Genomic DNA, 27,716 nt, shown 5'->3' on the forward strand with positions numbered 1-27,716 from the left:
ATATCGAGAATGAAAAGGTTTTGCCAACAGTGGGTTTTGGGGTTTTTTTTTTGCAAATGCTGTTTAAAATAGGGCACATTCTAGATGCAGTGTGGCCTAATATTTTCATACTGCAGTTTTATTTGTAATGAAAGCACTCAGTTGTCATAATCAAGAGTATAAAAGATATTTGCAAGTGAAGAGTTATTTCAAAGCAAAAAAAAAAAAAAGGATAAAAATAATGGCAACACCTGGTCTAAACAGATCAGTGCATTATGTTTGATAAAATTCAAATGCATTTATTCCTTCAGATGCAAATTTTTAATCACTTTGATTTAAATAAAATTTATTTCCTGAATGACAAACAATCTAGTTCTTTGCCTGTTAGGGTTCTTTGGTTGCTATGAAAATATTTTTGTGTCTGTGTGTAACTATCAGAGATGAAGTTAAGACTGAGAATAGGATTAGTCTGGGTATATTCAAAAACTGAAATCTCAAAACATTCTTCAGTCTAGCTGTTCTAGCTTCCTTGGGAGGGGGCAACAAGGTTTTAGTAGAACATGACCTGCGATTAATGATTAACTCTGACAGAAAAGTGCTGGTGGTATTTCTGTTCATCTACAGCAGAAGCCAAATGCAGTTTAACACAGACTCCCTAGCATCTATGGTTTGCTGTTTGTTGCCATAGACACTATGACTGGTTTGATATATTTTTTTGTTTTGCTATTTTCTGGAACAACTTTTAGCCAAGAGAAAACGTAAGTAAAGCAAATACAGAATTTACTGGAACTGTTACTTGATTGTTGTCTGCCATTTTAGGTAAATAGATACGGAATTTAAGTAGAGCCGATACAAAAGGCACTGGGCAAAGTGGTGTGTTTCACAAGCAAAATTCTCACAAGTGTATGTGGGACTGATGTTTCTGTATTTGCTGCCAAAGAAAGCAGTAGAGTCATCTCCTTGTTTGCCACAAATATGCAGAAAAAGTTAAGAAATAAGCTGGTGCCCATTAGCTTTTTATGTAGTGCCTGAAGACAGATACTTTGCTATAGGTGTGATGAAAGCTCTTATTTAAATGTGTGTTTTACAATTGTACTTCGTGGTGTGGGTTTGATGCTTGTGTCTGCTGGCAATGGTATCTAGAAAGCAGCCAACCTAAGTGCTATTGGCACCTCAGAAAAAGGAGATGCACATGTATCAAATGGCTTGTTGCATTTACACTTTGTGTGCATTTGAGATACATTATGTGGTCAGGTACTGAAGCCTAGCTTGTCCTTTGGGGAACGATGCATTTTTCAGTTTATAAACCACTCAGGGAATTAGAGTAATCCTGCAATTATGTAGTCACTTTTTCCTTTACTCTAAGTTGCCTCATTAATTTCAGGAAGAACTTTACTGGTAGAAAAAAACATTTAAGTGTAGTAGTAGAAAGATTCAGGGTTTCATTTGGCAAAAGGAAGTTATTTCCATGCAAACAGCCTGGTTTAGTAGGCATGCTTCTGTGTGTCTGCAAAATCAAATCTGAACATTATGTGATGTGTTACTTGGTGAGGTTACATTACAGTCCTTGTAAAAAGTCTTCTGACTGAGGTTCTGCTGGTTTTAACTGGTGGCCTAGAATAACTTAACCTGATTATCCTGTTTGCTTTAACAGTGTGTACATAGGTGAATTACAAAGGGTAGTAAAAAGTCCAAAGAAAATATAGTTCCTTTACCTTTTTGTTTGTTTTATTTTCTGTAACAGATATGTCCTTACAGCACCAAAGATCCTCCGAGTTGGGGCATCTCAGAAAGTCGTCGTTCAAGCTTTTGGTTATGAGGAGGAATTTCCAGTCAATGTTGCCCTAAAAAGCTTTCCAGATAAGCTTACTCTTTATTCTTCTGGACGTATTTCTTTAACTCCAGCCAACAAATTCCAAGATGCTGTATCTTTAAGAGTAAGAAGTCCAGTCTTTTCTTGCAGTGTTTTTATTGTCACATTTAGTTTTAAGTGCTAAAGTAGATTATGGTGAGTTTTCAGTTGTTTAAATGGGGAAGGGCCCCAATTTCTGTTTGCCACCTGTAGTTTATTTCATTGGACAAAATGACCTTTGAAGGTCTTTTCCAACCCAATGCAGTCTGTGAATCTGTGAGTCTGTCATCTATGATATACACAAGAATAGACCCTTGTGGGCACTGATGTTTTCATTTAATGCTAATTAAGGTAATTGCTATTCAGATACTCTTCTGAACAAAAAATACTGTAGAGAAAAAAAAAAAGTTAATATTCTTTAAAAATCTTTATTTTACCCCCACCCTTCCCCAGCTTCAGCCAACAGATTTACCACAAACAGGGAATTCAGTCAAGTTTGTGTATTTGGAAGCTGTTTCTCCACATTTTACAAGATTAAAAAAAATTCCTATTTCCTATGAGAATGGCCTTCTCTTTATTCATACAGACAAACCAGTTTATACTCCTGATCAGTCAGGTAAATAATGCTTGTTTCTCTTGCTTGTTATTTAATTTTTAAAGTGTTGATTTTGACAAGGAATTAGGATTTAAATGTTCCTTAAGATCTTGGTTATGCTGTGTTGCTGTGGGCTGCTAATTAATTTTTTAATCATCAGAATAACATTTTGAACTAATTGATGATCATACTGCAGAAATTAATCACCTCCCCCAATCAGTTACTTCTCAATCCCTGCCCTCTACACCCTGAGTAATCTGTGGCACAAAGAGTGAATGATTTTCCTGAGCATGTGTGAAAGCTCTTTGTGAAGGAATGACTGAATCACTGGTTTCATGTAGACTGAGCTCTTTTTGCTGCAAAAGTGATATGCTGTGATTGTGATGGTTAAAAATTGCATGGCACTGGATTGATTCAATGGAGAAGAGTGGTGCTGCAGGGTCTCTTGTTTTAAGCATGAATAAATACTGTTTGGACACCATACCAACAAAAGGTGAAGAAGAGCATTCTGTAACTACTCAATTATAAAATTACTGGAGATAAAAGGTCATTTTTTGAGATTTTAATTTAAGATCCCTCCAATGGCATGACTTTGAGATTTACTGTCATAATCCTTACAGTGAAAGTCAGAGTTTATTCTCTGAATGATGAACTGAAGCCAGCTCATCGAGAAATTGTCCTAACATTTGTGGTGAGTTGTAATTTAATTTAATCTTAATATTCTGTAGATTACAAAACAAATATATGTAGTTAGATGGCAAGTCAGTGATGCAGTCAATAGTTAATAAAACTGTTAGATGTTTTTGCAGGTAGGCAGACATCCTTTAAAGATTTAAACGTAAATTTGCATAGTTGGATAGAAGTTTTCACATCCTAGATCTGAAGTTGTTACAGAATGTGGGGGTGGAAAGAGAAAAAACAATGTTAGTTATCTCTAATATCTTGTGAAAGGATTTTTGAGGGAATTTTAACCATGTATTCATTTCATACTGTTGCTTATTTCATATAAGATATAGAAATAATCAGTATCTACTATGCTCTCTTTTTTAGCCTTTAACAGGTTTGTTATTACAGTAACTGTAGCAATTTTAAGCATTGTGTAGTAACAACTTATAATTGTTGGAACCATAGTAAAATGTTTTGTCAGAATTTCAGTCTGAGTTGTTTCTAAAAATGTTTGTGGTTTTGTGTTGTGAAATAGTCAAAACTCTTAGAAAAATGAAAACAAAATCACAGAATAAAGATTGTCCCTTTGTTGAGAATGATCTGTAACTGCTGCTTCTTTCCTGATACCATTTAAAGGATCCTGAAGGAATAAAAGTGGATATTACAGAAGAAGATGATTTTACTGGAATAGTTGCTTTTCCTGACTTCAAGATTCCTCCTAATCCTAAGTAGATTTATTTAGTGTTTTTTTGAGAACTATGAACATATTACTGCCTTGTCTTAAACACTGTCAGGGTCTCTTTTGCTCCATATACAGAGTGTACATGACTTGAAACTTGGAGATTTCTAACATTTCACATGGGGTATGGCCATGGTGTAAATAAGGAACTTATGACCAAGTGCTTACATTCAGATAGGTGGTGTATTCTCACTGGAATGAGACAAAATGAGGAGATGTAGTGAGTGAAAATCCTGGTGATAAAACTAAAGTTAAAAAACACTTAGTGGTAGGTTTATCATGCTCAATTAAAAATGAAGGTGTAAACAAAAGATGTATTGCTTTCAGGGAGTGGAAACTTTCATGTTTCATATGTCCAGATAAATCACCAGCATTTTTTCATTATTACAAATAATAAAGTGTAATTATTCTTACAAATAGTACAGTTATTTTTGTTCCATACAAAATCAATATCTTGTCAATTCTCCTTTTAGTCTTGAGAGGGTGCTGAAGATTCACTGAATTGGCAGAAGAATGCTAGCAAGTGCTTGAAAAAGTAGATTTTTTGACTGATTTACTTTGCATCAGAAAATAAGTGTCAGTTCATTTTTTCTGAGGAAAGATTAATGATGTCTCCTGGTTAGATTTGCAGCCTTCAGAATGTGTTTCTTTCCTGTAAATATAAACCAAAACATTCTGATGGTAGTCATAATATAAATAATGGCAAGTTCTTTTCCATTTTCTTTCAATGCTTTAAAAGAAGTTTCAAATAACTATTAAAACATCAAAGCAAAATTTTCTTAAAGTAGGCATTGAACATGTGTGAAAATTTGGTGCAGAATTTTTTCTCCCTAGTTATTAGTATGAAATCTTGTTAAGCAGTAAGATCGTCTTCAACCTTAATTTTTCATCTTGGAAGAAAAAAATGTTTGATCACTACATTTTGTAGGTATGGAATTTGGAAGATTGAAGCCAAGTACAAGAAGAATTTCATAACTTCAGCTGTTGCAGAATTTGAAGTTAAGGAATATGGTAAGGTGTGCCTATACTGTGAACCTCCATTTTGAGATGTTTTTTTCAGTGAAATTTTCTTGAGGACATCTCTACAACACAGAGGAAGCAAGTTCAGAAATGGCTGAGGTAACATTGGCCTGCTTCTACACAGCAGTGGGAGGCAGTGTCAATGCCAATGTCATAGAATCACAGAATGGCTCAGGTTGGAAGGAACCTTAAAGATCAACTACTCCAACCTCCCTACCATTGGCAGGGACACCTCTCAACTAGACTCAAGGCCTCATCCAGCCTGGCCTTGATCACCCCCCAGGGAGGAGGCATCCACAACCTCCCTGAGCAACCTGTTCCAGAGTCTCACCACCCTCATACTGGAGAACTTCTTCCTAAGATCAATTCTGAATCTACTCTCCCTCAGCTCCAAACCATTCCCCCTTGTCCTGTTGTGGGATGCTCTTTATGTCAGTGCAAGCCAGTCAGTCACAGCAGTCTAAGCTTGTATTAGTGCAACTTGCTTCTACACAGAGCTGTCCTTTAGCATGCTGACTCATTCTGAGATAGCTGAGCTGATGTAAATGTGGAGCCACTGCAACTGTGAATAGCTTAGGGCTTTGCAACTCATGCTTCACTGTGGACAACCTATAATATTGTAATTCAGATGACTTGAAACTGATACGATTCTTTGATGATTTCACAGAGAGATTTTTCTGAGGATCTGTAGCTCACTGTGTCAAACCATGTCTGAGTGGCTTTGTTTTCTGCTCCATTTTCAGCAATGCCAAGCTTTTCCATTGCCATAGAGCCAGAAAGTAACTTTATTAGTTCTGATAAATTTGAGAACTTCAGGATTGTTGTGAAAGCTAGGTAAGGAAATTTGGGGTTGCTTTCTAAATGTGTGTATCTCTTCTTCTTTTACCTGAAGAATGAGATTCCCATGCCCAGAAGTTTTCTCTTTTCTTCCTCAACAATCCCTGTCAGCACAATCCTCTCTACTGTGTAAAATTATTTTTCAACAGAAGTGTTTAAAGCTACACAGATATTTGTATTTGTTTTCTGTCTTTTGCCTAGGAAATTATTCTTCTTCAAAAACAAGTGCTTTGTTGCAGCCATTAAAGTAATCTTAAAAGCATCTCTATTGTTTTTCTCTCAGCTATTTTTATAACAAAAATCTTGCCAGTGCTGATGTTTTTCTTCGGTTTGGAATAATTGACAAAAGTGGAAAAAGAATGATACCTCGTGCAATGCATATAACTAGGGTAAGAGGAAGCATGCCTAGTTTGTGCAGATTTCATATGTTTACTTCAGGATTGACCCAATTCCACAGGAGCTTTCCCATTAAAATTAATGAGAATGGCTCCCAACCCCTAGCTTGTATCAACAGCTCTTCAGTGTCAGCTTTTCCTTTGTAATACTGTCATCGGGGTGATAAAAATGCACTTTAAAATGAAATTCAGAGGCAGCATCTGAGACAATGTCATTTCAGCCTGATTCAATTACTCACTTGAGCAAACTTTGTGGTTGAAATTTCTGGGAAATAACTTTTATGGTATATATTACAAAAGAAAAGAAAGAAATTAAATGGAGAAAAATAGATCCAAATTATATTGATGTATTATGGGCAGTCATTGCTTCGCCAATTATCCCTCCCTAATTTACTGAAGATATCCCTGTGTTATTCCAACCTCATGTTGGGCCTGCATGCAGACTTTGCAATACATGCCATTTGTTGATTAATTATCAATGATTTTAGGGAATAAATAATTATTCTCCATTAAAACAATTTCACCTTTGATTTCCTCTGAAAGTAGACCACAGAAACATGTTGCAGTCAGAATTTACATATAGTGTATCTATACAATATTTCTAAATTACTGACTATAAAGTAATGATTTCTATTTAATTTCCAGATTGAAAATGGAGTGGCTGAGATCAATTTCAACAGTAAGAAAGCAGTGAGTTTTATAGATATTCAAAGTCTAGAAGAATTGGATGGGTCATATTTATACATTGTGGCATCAGTGATGGAGTCTACAGGTAAACTGCTTTTTAACTGATTTAGTTTTTAACATATCTGCAAATGTCAGCAGAGCTAGAAAACAAAATTATATGGATAACTTTCCTAGTATCAAACTTTCTTTAGTATTCAGAAGTCCTTCCTCCTAAAATTTATAAGGAAGAACAGCCTGTCTGTCACTGTAAAAATGTTTAGGGATTAAGCTTTTCTCTTTTGGGTATTCTTTTTCACAACACTTTGCACTCTTTACATGCCAGGACTTCACTGCGACAGACAGATTGTGCTGTCCTTTGAAGGCAAGTAGAGGAAACACAGGATCTAGGATGTGATGATTAAAATCTTTTGTTAGGTGGCCTCAGTGGGGAAGCAGAATTTTCTGGAATCATATTTGCTGTATCTCCATACAAATTGTTCTTGATTGCTACTCCTCTCTTTGTGAAGCCTGGACTTCCATTCTTCATTAAGGTTAGTTAACATCAGCTGTATTGGTGCACATTGCAACATAAACCCCAGAATACAGGCTCCTTATTCTTCCTTTTTTTTTATATATATGTTACCGTAGATCTTAACATGCTTTTACTTTCCACTGAAACTACCTTCTTTTTTCTTTAAACTTGGTAGTTTAAAAGCTTAACAGCTTGAAAGTTTTCTCCTTGAAAAATGTCACCTTTCTTTGAAGATATGTTATCTGTTCTGATTAACAGGTGCAGGTGAAAGATACAGTAGATCACTTTGTTGGAAATATCCCTGTCACTGTCACTGCAAAATCATTTAATGAGCAAATGGATGAGACTGAGCTGATAGCAGAGGGCTCACAATCTGGGAGAAGGAGCACGAGCATGAAGGATGGAACTGCTTTGTTTGTTGTTAATACCCCATCTGATAGCAAAATGTTGGAGTTTCAAGTGAGTGAAATTGTTCCATAAATTTATTTCTTTGACGGTTTAATTCTGAGCTTTTGTGAATGGACAACACTAATAGGAAGATATTTACACTTGCAAGTTAAGAGTTTATAAAGTTAGCATTATGAAAACTGCATGTGCTATAATGAAATATTGCTGCTCTATTCAATTCATTAGCAGTAACCTAATTTGTCACATTTGGATCATAATAATTAATAATCAGAAAGTCTAAATTAATTGTGAAAACAAATCTCCCAGCATGCTTCTGTCACTATGTAGGGAGGCATCTCATTAACCTTTGCTTCTCTGTTTATGTACATGCTCCTAGACTGCCATTTTATATTTAACTTGGTATTTATTGATCTTTTTATTAAAGAAAACACCAAAGTCTTGAGCTGACTTATATTAATCTTTCTGAATAAATATATTGCAGAATGATTTTTAATATTGCAATGATTTGTTTTCTTTTATGTAATTCTGATGGGGTTTGTTTCCTCCTTTACTAAAAAAAATCTGAGACACTTTATTATCTTTTCAGTTAAAAACTGCAGATCCACACCTTTCAGATGAAAACCAAGCAAGTAAAACCTATGAAGCAAAAGCTTACTCATCATTAACTCAGAGTTATTTGTATATTGATTGGGCTTCAAACCACAAAACACTACAAGTAGGGGATTTAATAAATATGAATGTATATCCGCACAGTGTGTATATTCATAACATACATCACTACAGCTATTTGGTAAGTAACAGATGTTTCCACAGCAAACACTGAATTGTTATTTAGTATATGGTCACAGATGAAAAACCTCAACAATCAATAACTAACCTCAGCATGGAATACAACAGCTCAGACCACTGCTCCTTCCATAAACAATCTGCCAGTCTTACAGTCAGAAATTGTTAACAGGCTCATGTTTAAATTAGGTATTAATTCTCTATTGTCTTCAATCATCATCTGACCTATGCTGGGGTTAAGAACAGGTATTCTAGTCTCTAGAGCTATTTCAGGAGGAAGAGAAAGACTTGCAGCACTTCTTTTCAGGGCATGAGGGATGAGTTTATAAATGCATGAAGGGCAGTGTCAGGAGGACAGTCAGGCTCTTTTCAGTGCTATCCAAGGATAGGACAAGGGGCTACAGTGCAAGCTGGAGCAGAAGAGGTTCCACGTGAACATAAGGAAAAAATTTCCACTGTGAGGGTGACAGAGCCCTGGAGCAGGCTGCCCAGAGAGGTTGTTGAGTCTTCTTATCTGGAGACATTCAAAACCCACCTGGATACATTCCTAAGTGACCTGCTGTAGGTGATCCTGCTCTGGCAAGGGGGCTGGACTGGATGATCTTTTGAGGTCCCTTCCTACCCCTAACATTTATAATTCTGTGAGAGAGCTACCATCTTTTGATCAGACAAATGCATTTTTGTCTGTTTTGGATTATATCAAAATGCAAGTAATTAATTAAAATGTAAGAAACATTTTAAATACAAACTTTGACTTCTGTATTCTCCATCATTTTTCTGTTATAGATCATATCAAAAGGAAAGATAGTCAGCTTTGGAACTCAGAAAAGAACTGATGATTTGGAATATGAACATCTAACTTTTAAGATAACCCAAGAAATGGTTCCTTCAGCACGACTTATTGTTTACTACATAGTCATGGGAGAAGAAACTGCTGAGTTAGTAGCAGATTCAATCTGGCTGAATGTGGAACAGAAATGTGGGAATAATCTTGATGTGAGTAGTGAAACAAGCACTAACATTTGTGGCTGTGCATTTGTTTTATGGTCAGATTTTAATTTAAATTTACACAAGTTTTTTTAACGCTTCCTTGCCCTGTCTGCCTTCAGATGGATTTATTTTGGAGCAATGTGCTTTTAAAATTACCAATACTTGTTTTCAATTTATAGATTAAGCTGCAATCAAGCAAAAAGATACTGAATCCAGCAGAAGTTGTATCGCTTAACATGAAAACACAGCTCAATTCCTTTGTTGCTCTGTCAGCTATTGACAAGGCAATATATGGAGTCACCCAAAGAGGAAAGAGAGCACTGGAAAAAGTTAAGTAGCAGCCACAGAAGAAAAACAAGCTGCAGAATAAGCAGGAGAGCAATTGAGTCCAGAGTAAAAGTTGTTGGTTTAAATCTGACAGGTCAAAGTTATAAAAATGATTCATTTACAGTATTTTGATTTCCAGTAAAAGTAATTTGTGGTTTTAAAGACAGACCTGAGCTGTCTCATCAGAACCCTTAATTCTTGGCTGAAAATAAGTTGCAGTGTTAGAGAGCTCCTTGATCAGAGAGACACAGAGACTACATTCTCCTCCTTAGCTCTTCCTATAATCTTTTCAGTCTATATTTTGAAGGCATATTGGTAGAATGGTATAAGCTGCTGAATTTAGTTCAAATACTGCTAAATGATACCTTTCAATAAGGGCATCTTCCAGACTCAAGTAGTCTATCTGCAAGTCTAACTCATTCATCCTATGGTCATCCACTGAAAGAGTGGTCAGGCATCAGAACAGGCTGCCCAGGGTGGTGGTGAAGTCACCATCCCTGAAGGTGTTCAAGAAATGTGTGGATGTTGCGTTTTCAGCCTTGCTGCTCTTGGGCTGACAATTGGACTTTATGATCTTGGAGGTCTTTTCCAACCAAAACAATTCTATGACTCTATGATATATTCCATGTTTTAGTTAACTGATGATGCTTTTTTTTCCCCCCTCAGTTAATGCTAGATGTGGAAAAGAGTGACCTTGGGTGTGGTGCTGGAGGAGGGAAGAACAACGTTGATGTATTCAGAATGGCTGGGCTTACGTTTTTAACGAATGCAAATGCTGATGATTCAGAAGAAGAAGGTATATTCATTTGCTTCAAGCAGAAAATTGTGGATTTCATTTTCTGAAATGCTCCATTGTGATTCTTAAGTTATTCTGTTGGCACTTGAATTAATAGGGAATGCATATACTAATGATTATTGAGGGGGGGAATCATAATGACTTGTGGATCAGTTACTGTAACTGAATGAAAATACTTTGTTGAAATTAAAATAGTAAATGGAAAAAAAGTCTCTAAAATTTGCAATGTGTTTTTATGGAATTATTTTAAAGTGGACTGTGCTATTACTGTGCTTGTACTTATCTGTTTATTTATTGAACAGATGAACCTTGCAATGAAGTTTTAAGAACTAAACGATCTGACTTCAAGGATCGGATAAACAAAGAAGGTACTGAAGAAATCTTTTAAAGTATATGATGAAGAAAAATCACATCCATTAGAAATCCAGAATCTGAGTGTTTGCTTACTACTTTTAATTATTGTTATTAACTTAATGTAGCAGAAAGAGAAACTGACAAATATGAAGGACGACTTTATAGAGGGCCGCATTTATGAAGCCTCTTAGCCATATGCCAAATTTGAAGTCAGCAAGCTTTAACTACACATTAAAATTAAGATCTTTTTTCTGAAGGGAGATAGCCCTAAAACCTCATAGTTCTCTTGTATGAAAGCTTTTGCCAGGGACCAAGTCTGGCAGAAGAACCTTTGACTGTTAAATCTTAAACTGCAATACAGCTCACCTAGTTAATATTTTTATTCCAGAGTAGTATTGGCTAAGTGTGTATCCCTGTCATCCAGTTAATATTTTTAAGTTAAGTGTGTGTCACTAGCTTTTGAAAAATGACAGGTTTATGTTCTTCCTCAAAACTGTCCCTTCTTTGAAATTCAGCACATTTTAAAAATATGCTGAGTATAATGAGTTGAGATGCATTGGGAAATAAAAAGTTCATCTGAAGGAAAGGAATCATTTCGTTATTATTTCAGTATCCAAATACAAACAACCAGAAACCCGAAACTGCTGCAGGCATGGAATTAAAGAATATCCAATATCTGAGACTTGCAGTGACAGAGCAAAGCGAATTCGACGCAGTGAAAAGTGCATTGCTGCATTCATAGATTGCTGTGAATTTGCAAACAGGCTGAGGGAAGAAGAACCCACTAAGCTTCTGATACTGGCAAGAATGTGTAAGTATGAGGACTTTAACTCTCTTGTGGATATGAGGTGAAACACTTCCAGCAGGACATGGGTAAATCCAGAGGTGACTACTTTGTTAATCTATTAACCCCTTCCTATTACTTGTCAAGCTTATTCCAGAAAAAAATTTATCAATCTCTAAAGAACTTGGTTATATAGCCCTGGAGAGGGGAAGGAGAGTAGTTCTTTATTTGTCAAGAGCTATACTCTGTCTTTAGAACAAGCAGAGCTGCAATAAGGGAGTACTGTTGCCTGTGAAGGCAGTGCCAAACTTGAATGCTAAATTTGAACCCTTTGCCTAGGCCCAAACTAGCCAATGAGTGTCATCCCAGGAAAGATCAGTGGGACTGTGGTATTTCTTGGCTTCAAATCCTCCCCCTGTAACCACTCGTTAATAAATTAATCTGTCTGGGACAATCCCATGTGTAAATAGATGAGGTAGGATTAACACAGATGTTTGCTGGAGGGTGTTGAGATACAAGAAAAATGTTATCAGGACTAGTGAGGCAAGTAAGCAGAATACAGTATCACAAGAGAAAAAGATAATGATTTTGAAGCCTTTGGTGGAAGGCTGTTGGCAGATGATTTGGTGTTTTGGGTTTCTTGTTTGTTTGGGGTTTTTTCTCTCTTTACTTGCCTTATGTCATTCAGATTCTGAGGATTTCTTGGAGCTGGATCAGGCAGAAGTTCGTAGCTACTTCCCTGAGAGCTGGCTATGGGAAGTTCACCAGGCTTCTCCAAGGTACTGTTTTTCTCAAATCAGTTACCAACATTTGACTTAGTAATTTGTTCTAGAGAAAATAAACACTAAATTTGAGGTGAGCTGGCTAGCCTTACTTGTACCCAAGATGTGTGATAAAATGCAGGTTTGGACAAACTCTTCCTGCCTTGTTTTCCTCCTTGCAGGATTTGCTGTCTGGTGCCCACATTGCTGAATTACTTTGCCTTTCACTTTCAATCTTGCTAAGCAGCAGTGTTACTCAAGTCAGCTAAATCCAAGTTTATTCAAACAAAAATCCGGAATTCCTGTTTTCTAAATATGCTCTTGTGTCTTGTTGTAGCTAAATCTCTCCTAGATACAGGGGCTACTCTGGGCATATGCTGTCTTTGTGTTGATTAGCTTTGGTGTTAGCAGATGGCCATTAATGATGTGTAAGCATTCTAAATGCAGGTCAAAGACTCTGTCTGTCACCTTGCCTGATTCACTGACTACCTGGGAAGTACAAGGTGTTGGCATTTCTGATAAAGGTAAGTACTGCAACCTAATTAGATTTGAGCTAAAGAATTAGGGAGCTTTTCCATTTGGATTTTGGGGAACTCCTCATTGCAGCTGGCAGTGTCCTAAAATGTTCATTTTTTGGGTGATAAACAGGAAAAATATATTTTAGGACAAGGAAATTAATTCATTTCTTGTTATGAATGCAAGTGGCTTGGAAAAAAAGCCTGTCTTGTTTGACAGCAGCCTATAAGAATGGCTGAGAAGAATATAAGAACAAATAATGAATGACTTTTCCCTGTCACAGCTTTATCTTGTCCTGCTATCAATAGCTCAGGGCCTTCAGGAGAGGAAGAAGCACATTTTCCAATAGATATGGTAGTGCAAAAGATATGGTAGTCCAAATATCAAATTTATTTCTCACCATGAGAAGAAGGAGAAGCAACCCAAAGGCTTAATATGTCAACGAGTACATGTGAACACTCGGAGACAGCAACTTGGAACTTGACAGATACTCAAGCAAGAGCCTGGTCACTTCTAAAAAAGCTTGGGCAAGTTCAGAGTACCTATTGAAAAATGCTAAGTCATCAGTAAAGGTTGTGAGAATGTGAAGACCTCTTCAGGCTTGTTTGTCAGCAGGGTAGATAAAACAGCCTGCTTTTGTGTTTTTGATTTTCTTAGGTATCTGTGTTGCTGCACCATTGGAAGTACAAGTTGTAAAAGATATCTTCCTGAGTGTTTTTGTTCCTTATTCTGTGGTACGAGGAGAACAAATTGAGTTAAAAGGATCAGTTTATAACCATAGAGATTCTGCAATTAAGGTAATTTGTGGTCTTACTGAGCTCTATAGAAAGATTAACAAACTAAAAGAGCATTTCCCCTGTGAGTATCCAATATAAACAGATCCCAGGATCAGATTTCTCCAGTCCTTCCGTTACTGTTATGCGTACTCTACATAACTATGTAACAATGAAATCCAATCAGTAATTATTTATTTTCCCACCATTCCACTGATTGCAACAATGTCATGCTTTTGCCCTGCAACTTTGCCTCATGAAAGTTAAGCCACCATTTTTCTATCCCAATTGTTAGACGCTGTCAAAAAGTGCTGTGATTCTTTTTGAATGACCTGTTCCAGCGCTCACAGGTCACATTGTGCAGGGATTTAATATAAAAGGAAATACATGAAACAAAAGTGCAAAATTAATACTGAAAAAATACAAGTGAAGTAAGCAAAGGAATCTGCATGAAGCAGGGGTGTGTGTGTGAAGCTTAGTATAGTGGTTCTCTGGTGTTGCTGATGATCGTTTGTTAATGGTTTTTAGTGCAAGTAATAATGATTAAAAGATAGTAACAATTACTTGTTGTAAACAGAACAGCAGAATTACAGCTCAGTAGGGGAATTTAGTGGCTTATAAAATTTCCTTGGGGTTGTACCTGTCATAGAGGCAAAACATTTTAACTCTTTCCATATTTCAGTTCTGTGTTACAGTAGCCACTGGAAATGGAATCTGTTCCTTTGGAAATTCTGCAACTACTGGACTGAGGAGTTGTCGTCTTAAGACTCTAGATGGTGGTTCTTCAGCAGCAGTTACATTCAGGATACTTCCTTTGGAGTTAGGTCTTCACACAATCAACTTCACATTGCGGACAACCGGCAGCAGTGAAACTGTAGTGAAAACTTTGCGAGTGATGGTAAGAACAGCAATCAAAATGTTTATCATGGGTTCAAATTTCATATTGATTCAGTGACAAATTAAAAATCTACTTAATATAAAAATATTACTTAAATTGAACACTATCAGAATCCAAAACATGACATGATATCACTGAATTCACTGAGGTGTATGCAGAGGAAAAATACTCAACCAAGTATTTGACTACTAACACTTTTAAATCTTGATTATAACAGTTGTCCTAAAGATTTTTTACAGAGAGAGATGCTAACTTAGGGAGCAAGAATAATCTTATTTGATTCAGACTTTCAATTGCTTAAGCAAGACACTTTTCTGTATATTTTATACTTAAAGATTTTATTTAAATCTTTTGTTACATTTGCTCAAGCTTTTGAGAGATGGAATGCTAGCTTAAATATATGTGGAATAGATGTAGAACAGCTAAGGAAAACTACAGAAAAGAATGTAGAAGGCAAAAATACTATGGTTTAAACTGTTAGTTCAGCTAATATATTTAATTAAACAGAAGTGTTTTCATTTTCTGGTCTTTCCCCTTCATGATTTCAGCCAGAAGGCATTAAGAAAGAACTTCATGCAGGCTTCACTTTGGATCCACAGGGTGTTTATGGTAAGAGAATTGATTATGTCTTTGTTTATTTTTTCATGTTCTTAATTCATGATCAAGTTCTCTGTAATGTGAAAAAAATGGACATTTCTCCTTCTTGAAATATTATTCCTGTGTCCCTTCCAAGGATTTCTTGTCCCTTCATTCACTAACAAATCCAGCTCTAAATAGTTTCAAAAAATACTTGGATTCATTTCTTAAAGAAACCTTTCTATGTGTCTTTTACTATGAAATAGCTTTTCTCATTGTGCTTGAAAACCAATTAGCAGGTACTTTATCAGTGAAAACAGAGTATATTCTCATTTCTTGGAATCTTGGAATGTTAGGGGTTAGAAGAGACTTTCAAAGATCATCCAGTCCAACCCCCCCGCCAGAGCAGGATCACCTAGAGTAGGTCACACAGAAACATAGCCAGGCAGGTTTTGAATGTCTCCAAAGAATGAGACTCCAAAACCTCTCCGGGCAACCTGCTCCAGGGCTCTGTCATCCTCACAGTGAAAAAGTTTTTCCTTATGTTCATGTGGAACCTCTTCTGCTCCAGCTTGCACCTGTGGCCCCTTGTCCTATCCTTGGACACAGCCTTAAAAAGAGCCTGGCTCCATCCTCCCAACACTCACCCTTCACAATAATGCATTCATCTCTCAGTCTCCTCTTCTCCAAGCCAGAGAGACCGAGCTCCCTCAGCCTTTCCTCACAAGAGATGAATCTGAAACCACAAAGTTTAGGTCCAGATCAGATATTTGTCTTAACAATAAATGCAAAAGAAAGATGAAATTGTTTGTGTCTATTCTTTTTCAAAGGTCAGTATTGTTTGCATGTACGCTTGGGCATATTTCCAGTTTTCAGGCTAAGACAGGTATTTTTACTGCTGATTTCACAGACAGTTATACCTTTTAAGTCTTGCTATTACATCTGATTCATGAGTTGGTTTAGATGGTGTGATGTGATATATACCCATTTTCAATTATAGGTTTGCTCAAGAGACGACAAGAATTCCGATACAAAATCCCATTAAATCTTGTCCCTAAAACAAAAATTGACAGAAATGTCAGTGTCAAAGGTAAACTGAATTGAAACTTTTAGTCTGTTGAATACGTACTTTCTGCATTTATATTATTTTCCTCCTATTTCCTATTCCTTTCTTTAAATTTATCTGCATTTATTCTTAGCTTCTCCGTTTTTTGAGAAAAGGCCTTGCAAATCACCTTTTAGTGTGGCACTTTAAATACTATACCTAGAATGATTACTGAGAAATACCACTCAGATTCTGCCCTTGGATTTACTTTCATCATCTCATTTAAATACATTTTGGTTTTTTTTCCTTCCCACAGGACATCTTATGGGTGAAGTGATTGCCACAGTCCTTGATCCTCATAGTCTTGGTATTCTTACTGACCTGCCAAAGGGCAGTGCAGAGGCAGAGTTTATGAGTATTGTCCCAGTATTTTATGTGTTTCACTACTTGGAAAAGTCAAACAACTGGCATTTAATTGGTCCTGAAACCTTAACTTCAAGGACACGAATGAGGCGGAAGATGAAAGAAGGTAGACAAACATAGCTTCTTCTCTTGCTTCAGAGCTGTAGAGGTGCATAAACTTTGCTGAATGAGAAAGATAATCTGAGTGAGCAAATGCAATTTTAATACAAATCTATTTTCATAGTTTATTTTCTGCCTAATCTATCCCTTAGGAATTGTGAATATCTTGTCCTTCAGAAATGCTGACTTCTCATATAGCATGTGGAGGAATGGGGAAGCCAGCACATGGTGAGTTCAGGAGGCTTTTTGATTAGATTGGATGGAAGAAGCTCCTTTTATTCATTTGCTGTCATAACTGATTTTTAGAGGTTGATACTTTCTAGGAAGCATGAGAGGTGAGCTTGATGATAGATTTAAATGGTGCTTACAAATTTGAAGAGGATCTTTTGATTCCTTGCTTTCACATCCTAAATCTTTTGTTTATGTCCACAGTTCACACTAGTACAACCAAGTTGGGCCACTGGTTAGGAGAAGACATAGATAAGATGATCTGTAGAATTTTGCTCAGTTCTCTTTGGGCTTGGAATTTTACAGGACTGCATAGAGCTTGGTTCCTTGCAGAAGTCATAAGCTCAGGCAAAGTTTGAACCCCAAGTTTGAAGAAGGAAGGCTAAATGCAGGGACACGAGTAAGGACAAAATAGAAATACCTCTTATTCACACCAGTACACCATTGAAAGACTAAGTGCTATTTATGGGAAACAATCTGCTGTGGAAAATTAGGCAAAATACAGCCTTTCAGAATGGCAAATGCAGTTGGCTTATAAAGGGAAGGAATAAGATGCTTCAAAGGCATCTTCCTTAAGTTCTGTGCATGTGAAAAATTAATCCTTTGGGGATGTAATGAGTTCATATCCTGAAACATAGAAATTGATCCTTGTTGAAAATTGAGTAATTAATTCCTATAAGTTAAATTTAAAATTAATATTTCTTTGAACTGTGGAAGCATGTAGCACACCTAAATCATAAACAGTGCAAACCTCTAGCAATGCAGTATTAGCTGATAATCACAACAAGTATTTTTATTTCCTTGGTAGGTTGACAGCTTTTGCATTAAGGATTTTTGGACAAGTTAATCAATATATAAATCTGGATCAAATTTCTGTTTGTAATTCACTTCTGTGGTTGATTGATAACTGCCAAATGCCAGATGGGTCATTCAATGAATTTTCAGATTATCACGCAGTGAAACTACAGGTATGAAACGCTTTCTGTGTGTATGCAATGAAAGCTGAGGATAATGTGGTTGTGAAATGCAAGGTATTTCAGGCTGCATTTCGACATTTAAAGCAGTTTTGCAAGATTTGCCTTTGTCTAAATCCATTTCAGAGATGGCACAATCTTGCAAACCTGTTTCCCCACTAAATGTAGCTGTTTGGACACTTCTTAATATTTAAAACACAAGAAGGACATGGACCTGATGGAGCAGGTCCCAAGGAGGGCCATGAAAATGACCAGGAGGCTGTCCTCTGCTATGAGGACAGGCTGAGGGAGCTGGGGTTCTTCAACCTGGAGAAGAAAAAACTCTGGAGATCTCATAGTGGCCTTCCAGTAGCAGAAGGAGCCTACAGGAAGGCTGGAGAGAGGCTGTTTCCAAAGGTCTGTAGTGATAGGGCGAGGGGCAATGGTTTGAAATTAGAGAAGAAGATTTAATTTGGACATTAGGAACGAGTTCTGCACTATGAGGATGGTGGAACACTGGAACAGGTTGCCCAGGTAGGTAGTTGAGCCACGATCCTTGGAAATATTCAAGGTCAACCTCAACAGGGCTCTGAGCAACCTGATGTAATGGAGGATGTCCCTGCTCACTGCAGGAGGTTGGACAAGATGACCTTTGGAGGTCCCTACCAACCCATACCATTCTGTGATTCTATGACTCTCTGATTTTACAATATAATGGTCCTGGCTTGCCAATAACTTTATGTATTTGCATCTTTTTTTTCAAATATTACCATCAAAAGAGTTAACAGATTTCCAGGTTGAACCAAGCTGATATTTCTTACAGGAATTCTTATTTGTTTCATCAGCTAAACTGTAGAAAGTTTTACTTATTTAAATTAACTGTTGTTGCTATGTAATTATATTTACACACTTGATTTTGTAGGGTACGCTACCCAGAGAAGCTAAAGAAAAAAATTTGTATCTCACAGCATTTTCTCTTATTGGAATTGAGAAGTCAATTACAATATGTCCTACTCAGGTAAATAATACTTGTATTTTTGCCAGCAGTCATATTCTGATTCTAACTTCTTCAATTTTCTTTAACATTTGTTCAAAGAAACCAAGAGGCTTCTTTTTTTTTTTTTAATTTCAAAGACGAAAATTTATTTGCTTTGTTAGACTTTGTCTTTCAAAATCAGTAAAACAAAATAATGCAATTCTGGATCTCTTTATCATCAGGTATATTGTAGAAGATATTAGATACAATTACACTGTCTGATAGATGTGTTTCTTTAAACATAAATCTCATCAGTGTAAACTGTAGCCTGTTTACCTTTTCAGAGAATCCATGATGCTAAAAACAAAGCAGGAGATTATTTGATAAGAAATATGAGATCTGCTCAAAGCCCCTTTACGATGGCAATCACTGCCTATGCTTTAGCTCTTCTGGATGTGAACCACCAGGCTGCACGATCAGCCTTCTCTGCACTGAAGAAGGAAGCATCTGTCATAGGTATTTTAAATTATCTTAGAGTAGTTGGCTCTTGGGCTATTTTTCTAGTATTTTTAAATTCTCTAGTGTGATGGCACTACTTGGAGAGTCAATTTCAGTGGTGCTTGCTTTTGGCATAAGCAAATTTTTAGTCTGTGTGGCCTAGTGCTTTTGCTAGATTGGGTCCTGCTTTTCAGCTTTTGAACAGGACAGTTTCATTCACAGGATACTAGTCAGCTGTTTTCTGTTTGTTTGGCCACTCCATCACTGTTCAGGACCAGCAATATTCAGATATGCATCAGATGCTTTGCATCACATCTCTTTATCAAGTTCTAGTATAAAGGTCAGAGTTAGTAGCGTAAGTATACCTTCATCCTCTGTTAAATGCAGAGTGAGTTCCTCCTTTTCTCCTTGACCTGAGTAGGAAACACTTCACCTTCTGTAGCCTGGAGAAAGCTGTTGCTATGTGTCAGTCTGAAACCTTCCCTCTGTAGGTAACCCTCCTGTTTATCGGTTCTGGGAAAACTCTTTCAAGGCACAAGACCAACACACTCCCAGTGCTGTTACTGCACAAATGGTTGAAACTACAGCATATGCCTTGCTTACCACTCTGCTGAGAGGGGACAAAGACTATGCTAATCTAATTGTGAAATGGTTATCCAAGGAACAAAGATATGGAGGAGGGTTTCATTCAACTCAGGTGAGTTAACTCATAGGAAGTGTACTCCTGAGTCATTGCTAAGCTGTTTAGCTAATAATGGTCACCATTATTTGTAGTCATGTTTAAGCAGAAAATAAACTGCTTTATAATACATTTTCACCTCTTTTGAATTCTTGGAATTAATCCTTTATAATTGATTTCTGGCAGGACACAATTAATGCCCTTGAGGCCTTGACTGAGTATTCCCTTTTTGTCAAACGGCTGAATTTGGACATGCATGTTAAGGTAGCATACAAAAACCACGGAGACTTACAAGTATTTAGACTGACAGAAGACAATTTCGTGGGAGGAACTATGACAGTGAGTGAACAGTATTGCTTTAGAAAAGCAAAAGCAGAATTCTTAGCATCATGTTAAGTATCTGAACTTTGAAATTGCTACCAAAGTAGCTTTTTCTTTTAATAAACTGGTGGTAATTTGGTATAGTGAATGGTTAAGGACTTTGCTTATCTGCTACACTTTAATGCATTTGAATATTCATTTAAATTTAGAGTCACTGCTTGTTCCTATGAAGATTTTTTTTTTGTAGAATCTGTTTGTAGCTTCAAGCCTTAATATGAATTTAAAATGTAGAAAAGCAAGATTGTCTGACTTGAATTGTTGCTGATAGAGCTTTGTTATTAACTTGGAACTCCTTGTTTAACATCAATCCTTCAGGTACCTTTGGAGGATGACATCTATGTGAGCACTGGAAGCAGCACTGGCATAGCTACAGTAAATGTAAGCATGCAACCAATCTTTCTACCTGAAATCTCTGGTTTATTACTTATGACATTGAAAAAGAACATGAAATTTCTCAAAAGCTCTTCTGTTTGTTGTCCTCTGCCTTTAGACTGAAGCAACAAATGTCATTGTGGTGGTATTTTAGATTAATTTCAAGCCATTGTATGACTTATGACTAAGGAGAAAAATTGTGGAGTTTTTTCCTTTTCATTGGAGGTTTTTGATCCTGTAGATATAAATAGATGATCAGCTTAGTTTTAATTCTGACTAATTGTTACAGTCTCTCTTTAGATGGCCAAACAAGGAAGACACAAATTAGTCAGCAGTTTTGAAAAATTGCTCAGTTCTCTGTGATTCTGGTGTTTACTCATACTTTATAAAGCAATATCATTGAAAAACTGTTTTCTTGCCATATTTAAAGGAATACTTTTTGTGTGCCTAAATATTAAGCACATATATAATAAGCACAATAGATTATTTAAAAAATTTTCTTCTGCTTTTTCATAGCCTCTTCTAGCATCAGCTTAACATCTGAACAGTACAGATTCTTGTGTACTAGTATTTATATTAGTAAAGAATCAGGAGTTTGGTTTAGTTTTGTAAATAAACCCAGCAAGAGATGTGTGGTTTGGCTCAGGAATTCCCCATCTCTTTGTGCTAATCATTGACTGACTTTGTGCCCATCAGAACTACTCATGCTGTGCAGACTTGGGTTTACTGCTATTCTGTTATGAGTTTTCTCAGTTCTATGCCAGTTTTGAGGATTGTTTGCTGCTTCTCTTTTGTCTTATTTGTACCCGTGTAGGTGAGGACAGTATATAATACAATTGGTACTTCTGAAGAGTCATGTAACTTTGAATTGAAGATTCTTGCAAAGAGAGATAATGGTAAAGTTTTAACATGGTTTCAAATATTGCTGTTCCTATCAGTGCAAGGGAGGCAGGAACAAAAAAGAAAGCTTTACTTGATTTAACAAAGGAGTTTTTGTTAAGAATGAAATCCTAGTAAATTCTGCCACTTCCTAAATCAAAACTGGAAAAGAAATTGCCAGAAGACTTTATAGCCCTTCTTGATATTATTGCCTTTTTTGTCAATAGAATTAACTTTTAATGTATTTTTGTTAGGTGCCTTTTTACTCATTTATGTAAGAGTTTTTGCAGTTGAGGGAGTGAGGAATCCAAACTAACAGCTGAAGAAAGAAATGTGATGGCAGATGGGAGAGGTTTCAGGGAGTTCTAGTCCAGTTATAACAGGGTATATAACCACATGCTGAGCTTTCTCCATGGAGTAGTATTGATAAGTACACAATAAACTAAAACCTTAAAGCTGTGTCATTGGACCTGAATTATAAAAAAAGTATAATGTTACTTCTTTGTGGCTAGACAATGAAATCCTATAAAAATAGCCACTAAAACTTTCAATGATAAAAATGCTTTCTGAGAATTTGGGAAGAGGTAGAAAATTACTTACTTTGACTCTACTTGATATGAAAAGGTCACAGAAGAGAAGAGGGGGAGCCACTTGGGCGCTTAGAGGCCTGTGCAAAGTAAGTACAGCTAATGGGGTTTTTGGTTGGTTGATTGGTTGAAATTTTGGTTTGTTTCCCCACTGATGGAGCCAGTGTTTTGCATTTAAAGGTTATAATTTAACTAAATGCTGTCTCTAATTAGTCTGAATTTTCTAACATTCAATGCTGCTCCTGGCAAAGGTGGAATTCCCAGCTGACGTGGTAAGGAATTGGAGCAGTGCAAAGTAAATGCATGTAATGAAATTAAATCTAAGTACGTTACAAAGACTTTCTGGTCTGTGGGGTTTCCCTTGTTATTGTTTTAATATTACATTGACCAACATAGTTATACATTAGCCAACATATATCAAATTTATTTGCTTACAATGGTTTTGTTTGTTAATAATTGCACCTTTTCTTCCTGTTTCTTCACTTTCATGGATAGGTGTAAAGAGAATTAGAGCCAAAGGCCAGGATCTCCTTAGTAGGGCGTTTAATTTATATATCAGTTCTCCTGGAACAGAAGTATTAAGAAAAGCTTCTTTATGCATGACATTGGAATGAATCTGAAATGATTCATCCAGTCTGTTTTTTCTCATTATGGGGTTACTGTGGTCTAAATGCCAATAGCATTTTCCTTACATTTTTCTAGGTCTGCATTTGAGGAGTTATTTTAAATGTCAATCGTGTTTAACTAATATTATTTTAAATCTACTTTAGGTACAGACCCAGTGCCAGAGAGCCACAATCAGGCTCTGCCCATGCTGTGATGGACATAGGTTTGGTTAGTGGATTGGAAGCAAATACAGACGACTTATCTACTGTATGTTTTGGAGAACTTTTTATCTTTTACTGAAGTTTTTCTTAACAGAACTATACTGATCTTCATCTTCTTCTGTTAGAGTAGTAGTGCAGATTTATTTCATTACAGCCTCATTGCTTTTGAATACTTCTAATACTAGTGAGAATAATCTATTTAAGTATAGGTCATGGATTTTTGATAATCAGTAGTGAGACATCTAGTTAAAGTCTGACATCTGGACTCACCTGTGAGTGGCAAGACAAGACTGGATAGAGAATGGATGTCACTTGTGTTAGGGTAACATGGGTCAGCCTCTGGAGATGCTTTATCTGCTCACTGTAAATGGAACCCTCTTAGTGTTCACATCTAACTGCAAGTTAGCTAAAGTTTGTCAACTGAATCTTACTTTCATCCAAGCTCCTATTGACAGGCATGTAAGGTTTAGTTAGAGACAGAGTTACACTTAGAGTATTTAAATAGGGTACTATACATGGACTCAAGTATTCTTTTAAGGATAGTTAGCTCTTTATTACCTTCATGCAATAAGTAAAAGGATAAATTTCCTTAAGAAATGAAAAAACAAGTGAGAATGTTAGCACTCTAAAGAGGCAACCCTAAAATAAGATTTTATATCTCAGGATTTTTAAAATTCTGAACACCATCCAAAAATGTTTAACTTGCATAAAAGATTTCTCTCTGTTTTTCTTCCATACAGCTTGCAAGTGGAATTGATCATTTGATAGCAGATTATGAGATAAAAGATGGGCATGTTATCCTGCAGATAGACTCTGTATGTTACCCTTTTCATAACTGTAAACACTACTTGAACTCCTTGGAATGGTTTTGTGAACTTTAGAACTCCTTAATTCCTGTGTCTGCCAAATAGGTGCCAGTTGATCATTTTCTCTGTGCTGGGTTCCGAGTAAGTGAGCTTTTCCAGGTTGGAATGCTGAGTCCTGCCACATTCACTGTATATGAATATCATGCACCAGGTGTGTGTCCCATGACTTTACATTTGTTTATCTCTTAACTCTTTATTCCTCCCTAAAGACTACAATTTTCCTTCTTCATTAGCTTTTTAATCCTTGTTATTTTAAGCTTAAACTTTCAACTCACAATGTTTCAGAGCTGACTTCTTGGACTTTGATTTTCTATATGTATTTATTCTTCCTTTTTGGATCTTGTAGATAAAAGGTGCACTATCTTTTATAACCCCTATGGAAATGAAAAACTTGTGAGATTGTGTGAAGGAGATGAATGCAAATGCATGGAAGGTAAGCTATTTTTTAAGATGTCTTTCCCATTTCTCTTGGTGGGAAAATGCAATGCAGTGCTTTGGACAAAACCACATGAAACACAAGTTAAAAAATCCTTTTAAGAACACAGCTGCTGGTCTCTCCAAATTTTACACTTAAAATAAATGTGTACAGGAATATCAAGAATACCTGACTGGATTAAGTTCAGGTGACTGAGGGGGTTGTTTTGTATTTTAAATATTTGTGGTTCCCCCATGCAATCCCATAATTGCAGTGTTTCTGTTACAACACCTCTGCTATGAGGGTAACACCACTGCTATGAGAATAGGCTTCCAAGGGCTGAAGCACCTCTGCTATGAAGGAGCTGGGGTTGTTCAGCCTAGAGATGAGAAGATTCCAGAGGGACCTAAGAGCTGCCTTCCAGTACCTGAAGGGATCCTACAGGAAGGCTGAGGAGGGACTTTTTGTGAGGGTGTCTAGCAACAGGACAAGGGGGGTTGTTTTTAAGCTGAGGGAAAGTAGGTTTAGACTGGATCTAAGGAAGAAGTTTTTCAAGTATGAGGACGGTGAGACTCTGGGATAGTCTAGCAAGAGGTTGTGGATGCCTTCTCCCTGGGGGTGTTCAAGGCCAGGTTGGATGAGGCCTTGAGCAGCCAAGTCTAGTTGAGAAGTGTCCCTGCCTATGGGCACACGGTGTCCCCTATGGCAGGGAGGTTGGAGTTAGACTATCTCTGAAGTCCCTTCCAACCTAAGCCATTCTATGATTCTATCCCAAATGTATAGAGCTTCATGGTATTTTGTGGATGTATAATGACAACACAGTTTGTTGTTTGTTTTTTTTTTCTTTCTTAATGTAGCTGAATGTAGCAAAGTACAAGAGAGACTTGATCGGTCGCTAACTGCTGATAGCCGGAGAAGAGCTGCCTGCCAGAAGGAAATTGCCTATGGTAACATTTCAGTTGTCATTACCTATTTCATGTGCTCTGACTGAAGTGTTCACTTGTTTTTTGATGCTGTAAAACAGTTTGTTTCAATTAGATCTTTACTAATTACAATTCAGTAGTCTTGACAGTTGTGAGCAGTATATGAAAGAGACATATGGGAGCAGAGAAGAGTAAGTGCTGCCTGTACCCTCTGCTGAATAAAAATCACATAACCAGGGTTAATGCACCAGTGATCCTGATCTGATGAGTTCTGCTATTAAGCACTGTGTTTCTCTTGCTTGTTCTAACATGATCATGTGGCTTTGGGGTCACAGGAAATTGTGAGGCATCAGATGAGAGCATGAATAGAGCTTCCATGAGATGAGAGCATGGGCAGAACTTGTTAATGTTTCTTAGCCTTACAGTGTACAGGTACAGCCATAATTTTCCCAGAAATTAGGCTTGTAAAGGGACATTATGTTCTCCATCTGTGCATATGTGAGACATTTAGTGTCTTGCAGAAAAAAGGAGTAACCAAAAGGCTGCTTTGTGTCATTCTGCAGTCTATAAAGTGAACATCTTATCGCGTAGTGAAGAAGGATATTTTGTCAAGTATTCTGCAACTCTTCTGGACCTTTATAAAAGAGGTGGGTGTCCTGTTCTTAATCCACTTAATTTATTCAGAGTAAAAGCTCTCTGATGAGACACTGAATCAGTTGATGAAAATCAGCAGTCAAAGCTAGTCAGTTCATGAGAGCTGAAAATCCTAGTCACAAACAGAGCCTTTGAGAATTCTTTTGGGTTCTGAGCAGGACAGTCTTTGGTGTCTGTAGACAGCTTTTCTGTACCATAGGTGTTGTTAAACCTAAACTGTCATCAGGTAAATCTCCTTTACGTGACAAAACAAGGTGAACATAGTCCAGAATCAAATAATACAGTTGTGAACTGTGGTTTAAATTTCCTGTTTATTCCACAGAATGCTCTCTCTTACTGTACATGCAGTGACTGAGGTGGGGCAGTGTGCAAGGAGGTGCCATGCCTCAGCTTTCCTCAGATTTTTGTGGTTTGGGCACACTTCTGCTTCTAGGAAAAAGAACTTTAGAATATTCTTGGGCACTCAATATTTTACCTTTGAGAGAGGTTCACAGGTGCTGCAGAACTGAAGGAGATAATAATTAATTTTCCCTCTGAGTTTATGCACCTTATAATTACAATAATATCAAATTACTTAATGTGCATGAGGCTTATTTACCATTCAGATGTAATTACAAATCTTTTACAAGAAACATCTTTTATGTCATCAAATTCTCCTGTTATGTAACTAGTGGCAAATAGATCCTTTGGCTGTGCTGGTTAGAAACCACATTTTGGCAGTTTCTAATATATGAGTTACTGAAATTCTCTTTGTGACATTTTGCTATCCTGACATTCTCCTTCAGGACAGGCTTTTGCTCAAAAAAGTGATGACATAACCTTTGTTAAAAAGAAGACCTGTACAGATGTGGAACTGAGCCCAGGAGAGCAGTATTTGATCATGGGGAAAGAAGCCTTAAAGATAAGCATTGATTACAGTTTCAAGTAAGTAATTTGCCCTCAGAATATGCAGAGATGTAATGTTAAAGCCTGCTGTGAAGTGTTTGTATGCAATAATTCTTCCATAATATGCAATTAGTTTAATTTTTTAAGTATTATTTCAACCAACAGTTACACAATGAGTTCCCAGATGTGTACATTTAAAACAGGACTCAGAACACAAAGCAAGCAATTTCATAGTGTATTGGTGCTTTTTATCTCTTTCCCATTTTCCATCTCAAATCTTAGCCACAAATGATAATTTTTCTGTTGTGCTCTTAGATTTCAGTACCCTTTGGACTCCAGCACTTGGATTGAGTGGTGGCCTTCAAATACAGCATGTTCATTTTGTCAGGAGTTTTTAAATACAATGGAAGATTTTGCTGAAGATCTCCTCATCAGTGGCTGTTGATTTACTCTTTTGAATTAAAACCAGAGATCAAACCTCATATAAAAAAAAAAATCTTAACCTGTTTCACAGACCTTTTCTGAACTGAACATTCATGGATAGTTCTTCTTGGAAAATAGTCTTTGCTTGTATTTCATAGCCACATTCTTGTAACATAGTAATGTTCAAAGGGTGATTTTTAAGCCTGGGTGGGAGAATAAAACACAGAACACCGCAAAGATATTTGGAATCAGAAGTGGATCAACTGCAAAAAAAACCACTGAAAGTACTGTCTTGTGCCAGAATAACATTTAGAAGCATTGAAATCTGATGGCTCTTAAAAATAAAATCCTTC

At 36.7% G+C, this 27,716-nt stretch overlaps 1 protein-coding gene across 1 annotated transcript; it reads left to right on the forward strand.

Moving 5' to 3' along the window:
- The first annotated feature begins 672 nt into the window (after window positions 1-672).
- On the forward strand, window positions 673-27,385 carry C5 (complement C5). The gene is made up of 41 exons (XM_054393314.1): window positions 673-737; window positions 1,724-1,916; window positions 2,285-2,447; window positions 3,047-3,117; window positions 3,729-3,820; window positions 4,760-4,842; window positions 5,595-5,685; window positions 5,972-6,077; window positions 6,729-6,855; window positions 7,185-7,300; window positions 7,540-7,740; window positions 8,276-8,479; window positions 9,262-9,471; window positions 9,645-9,794; window positions 10,459-10,588; window positions 10,891-10,956; window positions 11,553-11,753; window positions 12,415-12,505; window positions 12,935-13,011; window positions 13,661-13,800; window positions 14,459-14,674; window positions 15,223-15,283; window positions 16,251-16,340; window positions 16,612-16,824; window positions 16,970-17,045; window positions 17,854-18,013; window positions 18,921-19,016; window positions 19,319-19,490; window positions 19,964-20,169; window positions 20,338-20,490; window positions 20,848-20,910; window positions 21,719-21,800; window positions 22,408-22,459; window positions 23,141-23,243; window positions 23,938-24,012; window positions 24,109-24,214; window positions 24,410-24,496; window positions 25,336-25,425; window positions 25,965-26,048; window positions 26,841-26,979; window positions 27,256-27,385. Exons 1-41 carry the CDS (start codon window positions 673-675, stop codon window positions 27,383-27,385), a joined length of 5,031 nt encoding a protein of 1,676 aa, XP_054249289.1.
- The last annotated feature ends 331 nt before the right edge of the window (window positions 27,386-27,716 follow it).

Source organism: Indicator indicator, chromosome 28 (assembly GCF_027791375.1).
Source record: "Indicator indicator isolate 239-I01 chromosome 28, UM_Iind_1.1, whole genome shotgun sequence".
NCBI lineage: Eukaryota > Metazoa > Chordata > Aves > Piciformes > Indicatoridae > Indicator > Indicator indicator.

What these genes read in the sequence shown, in the direction of transcription:
- C5 (XM_054393314.1), top strand. Translation starts at nt 673, where the DNA reads ATGACTGGTTTGATATATTTTTTTGTTTTGCTATTTTCTGGAACAACT. An exon ending in TTATACTCCTGATCAGTCAG is followed by an intron (nt 2,448 to 3,046) that starts GTAAATAATGCT and finishes TAATCCTTACAG; the next exon opens with TGAAAGTCAGAGTTTATTCT. An exon ending in AATGGGGAAGCCAGCACATG is followed by an intron (nt 17,046 to 17,853) that starts GTGAGTTCAGGA and finishes TTTCCTTGGTAG; the next exon opens with GTTGACAGCTTTTGCATTAA.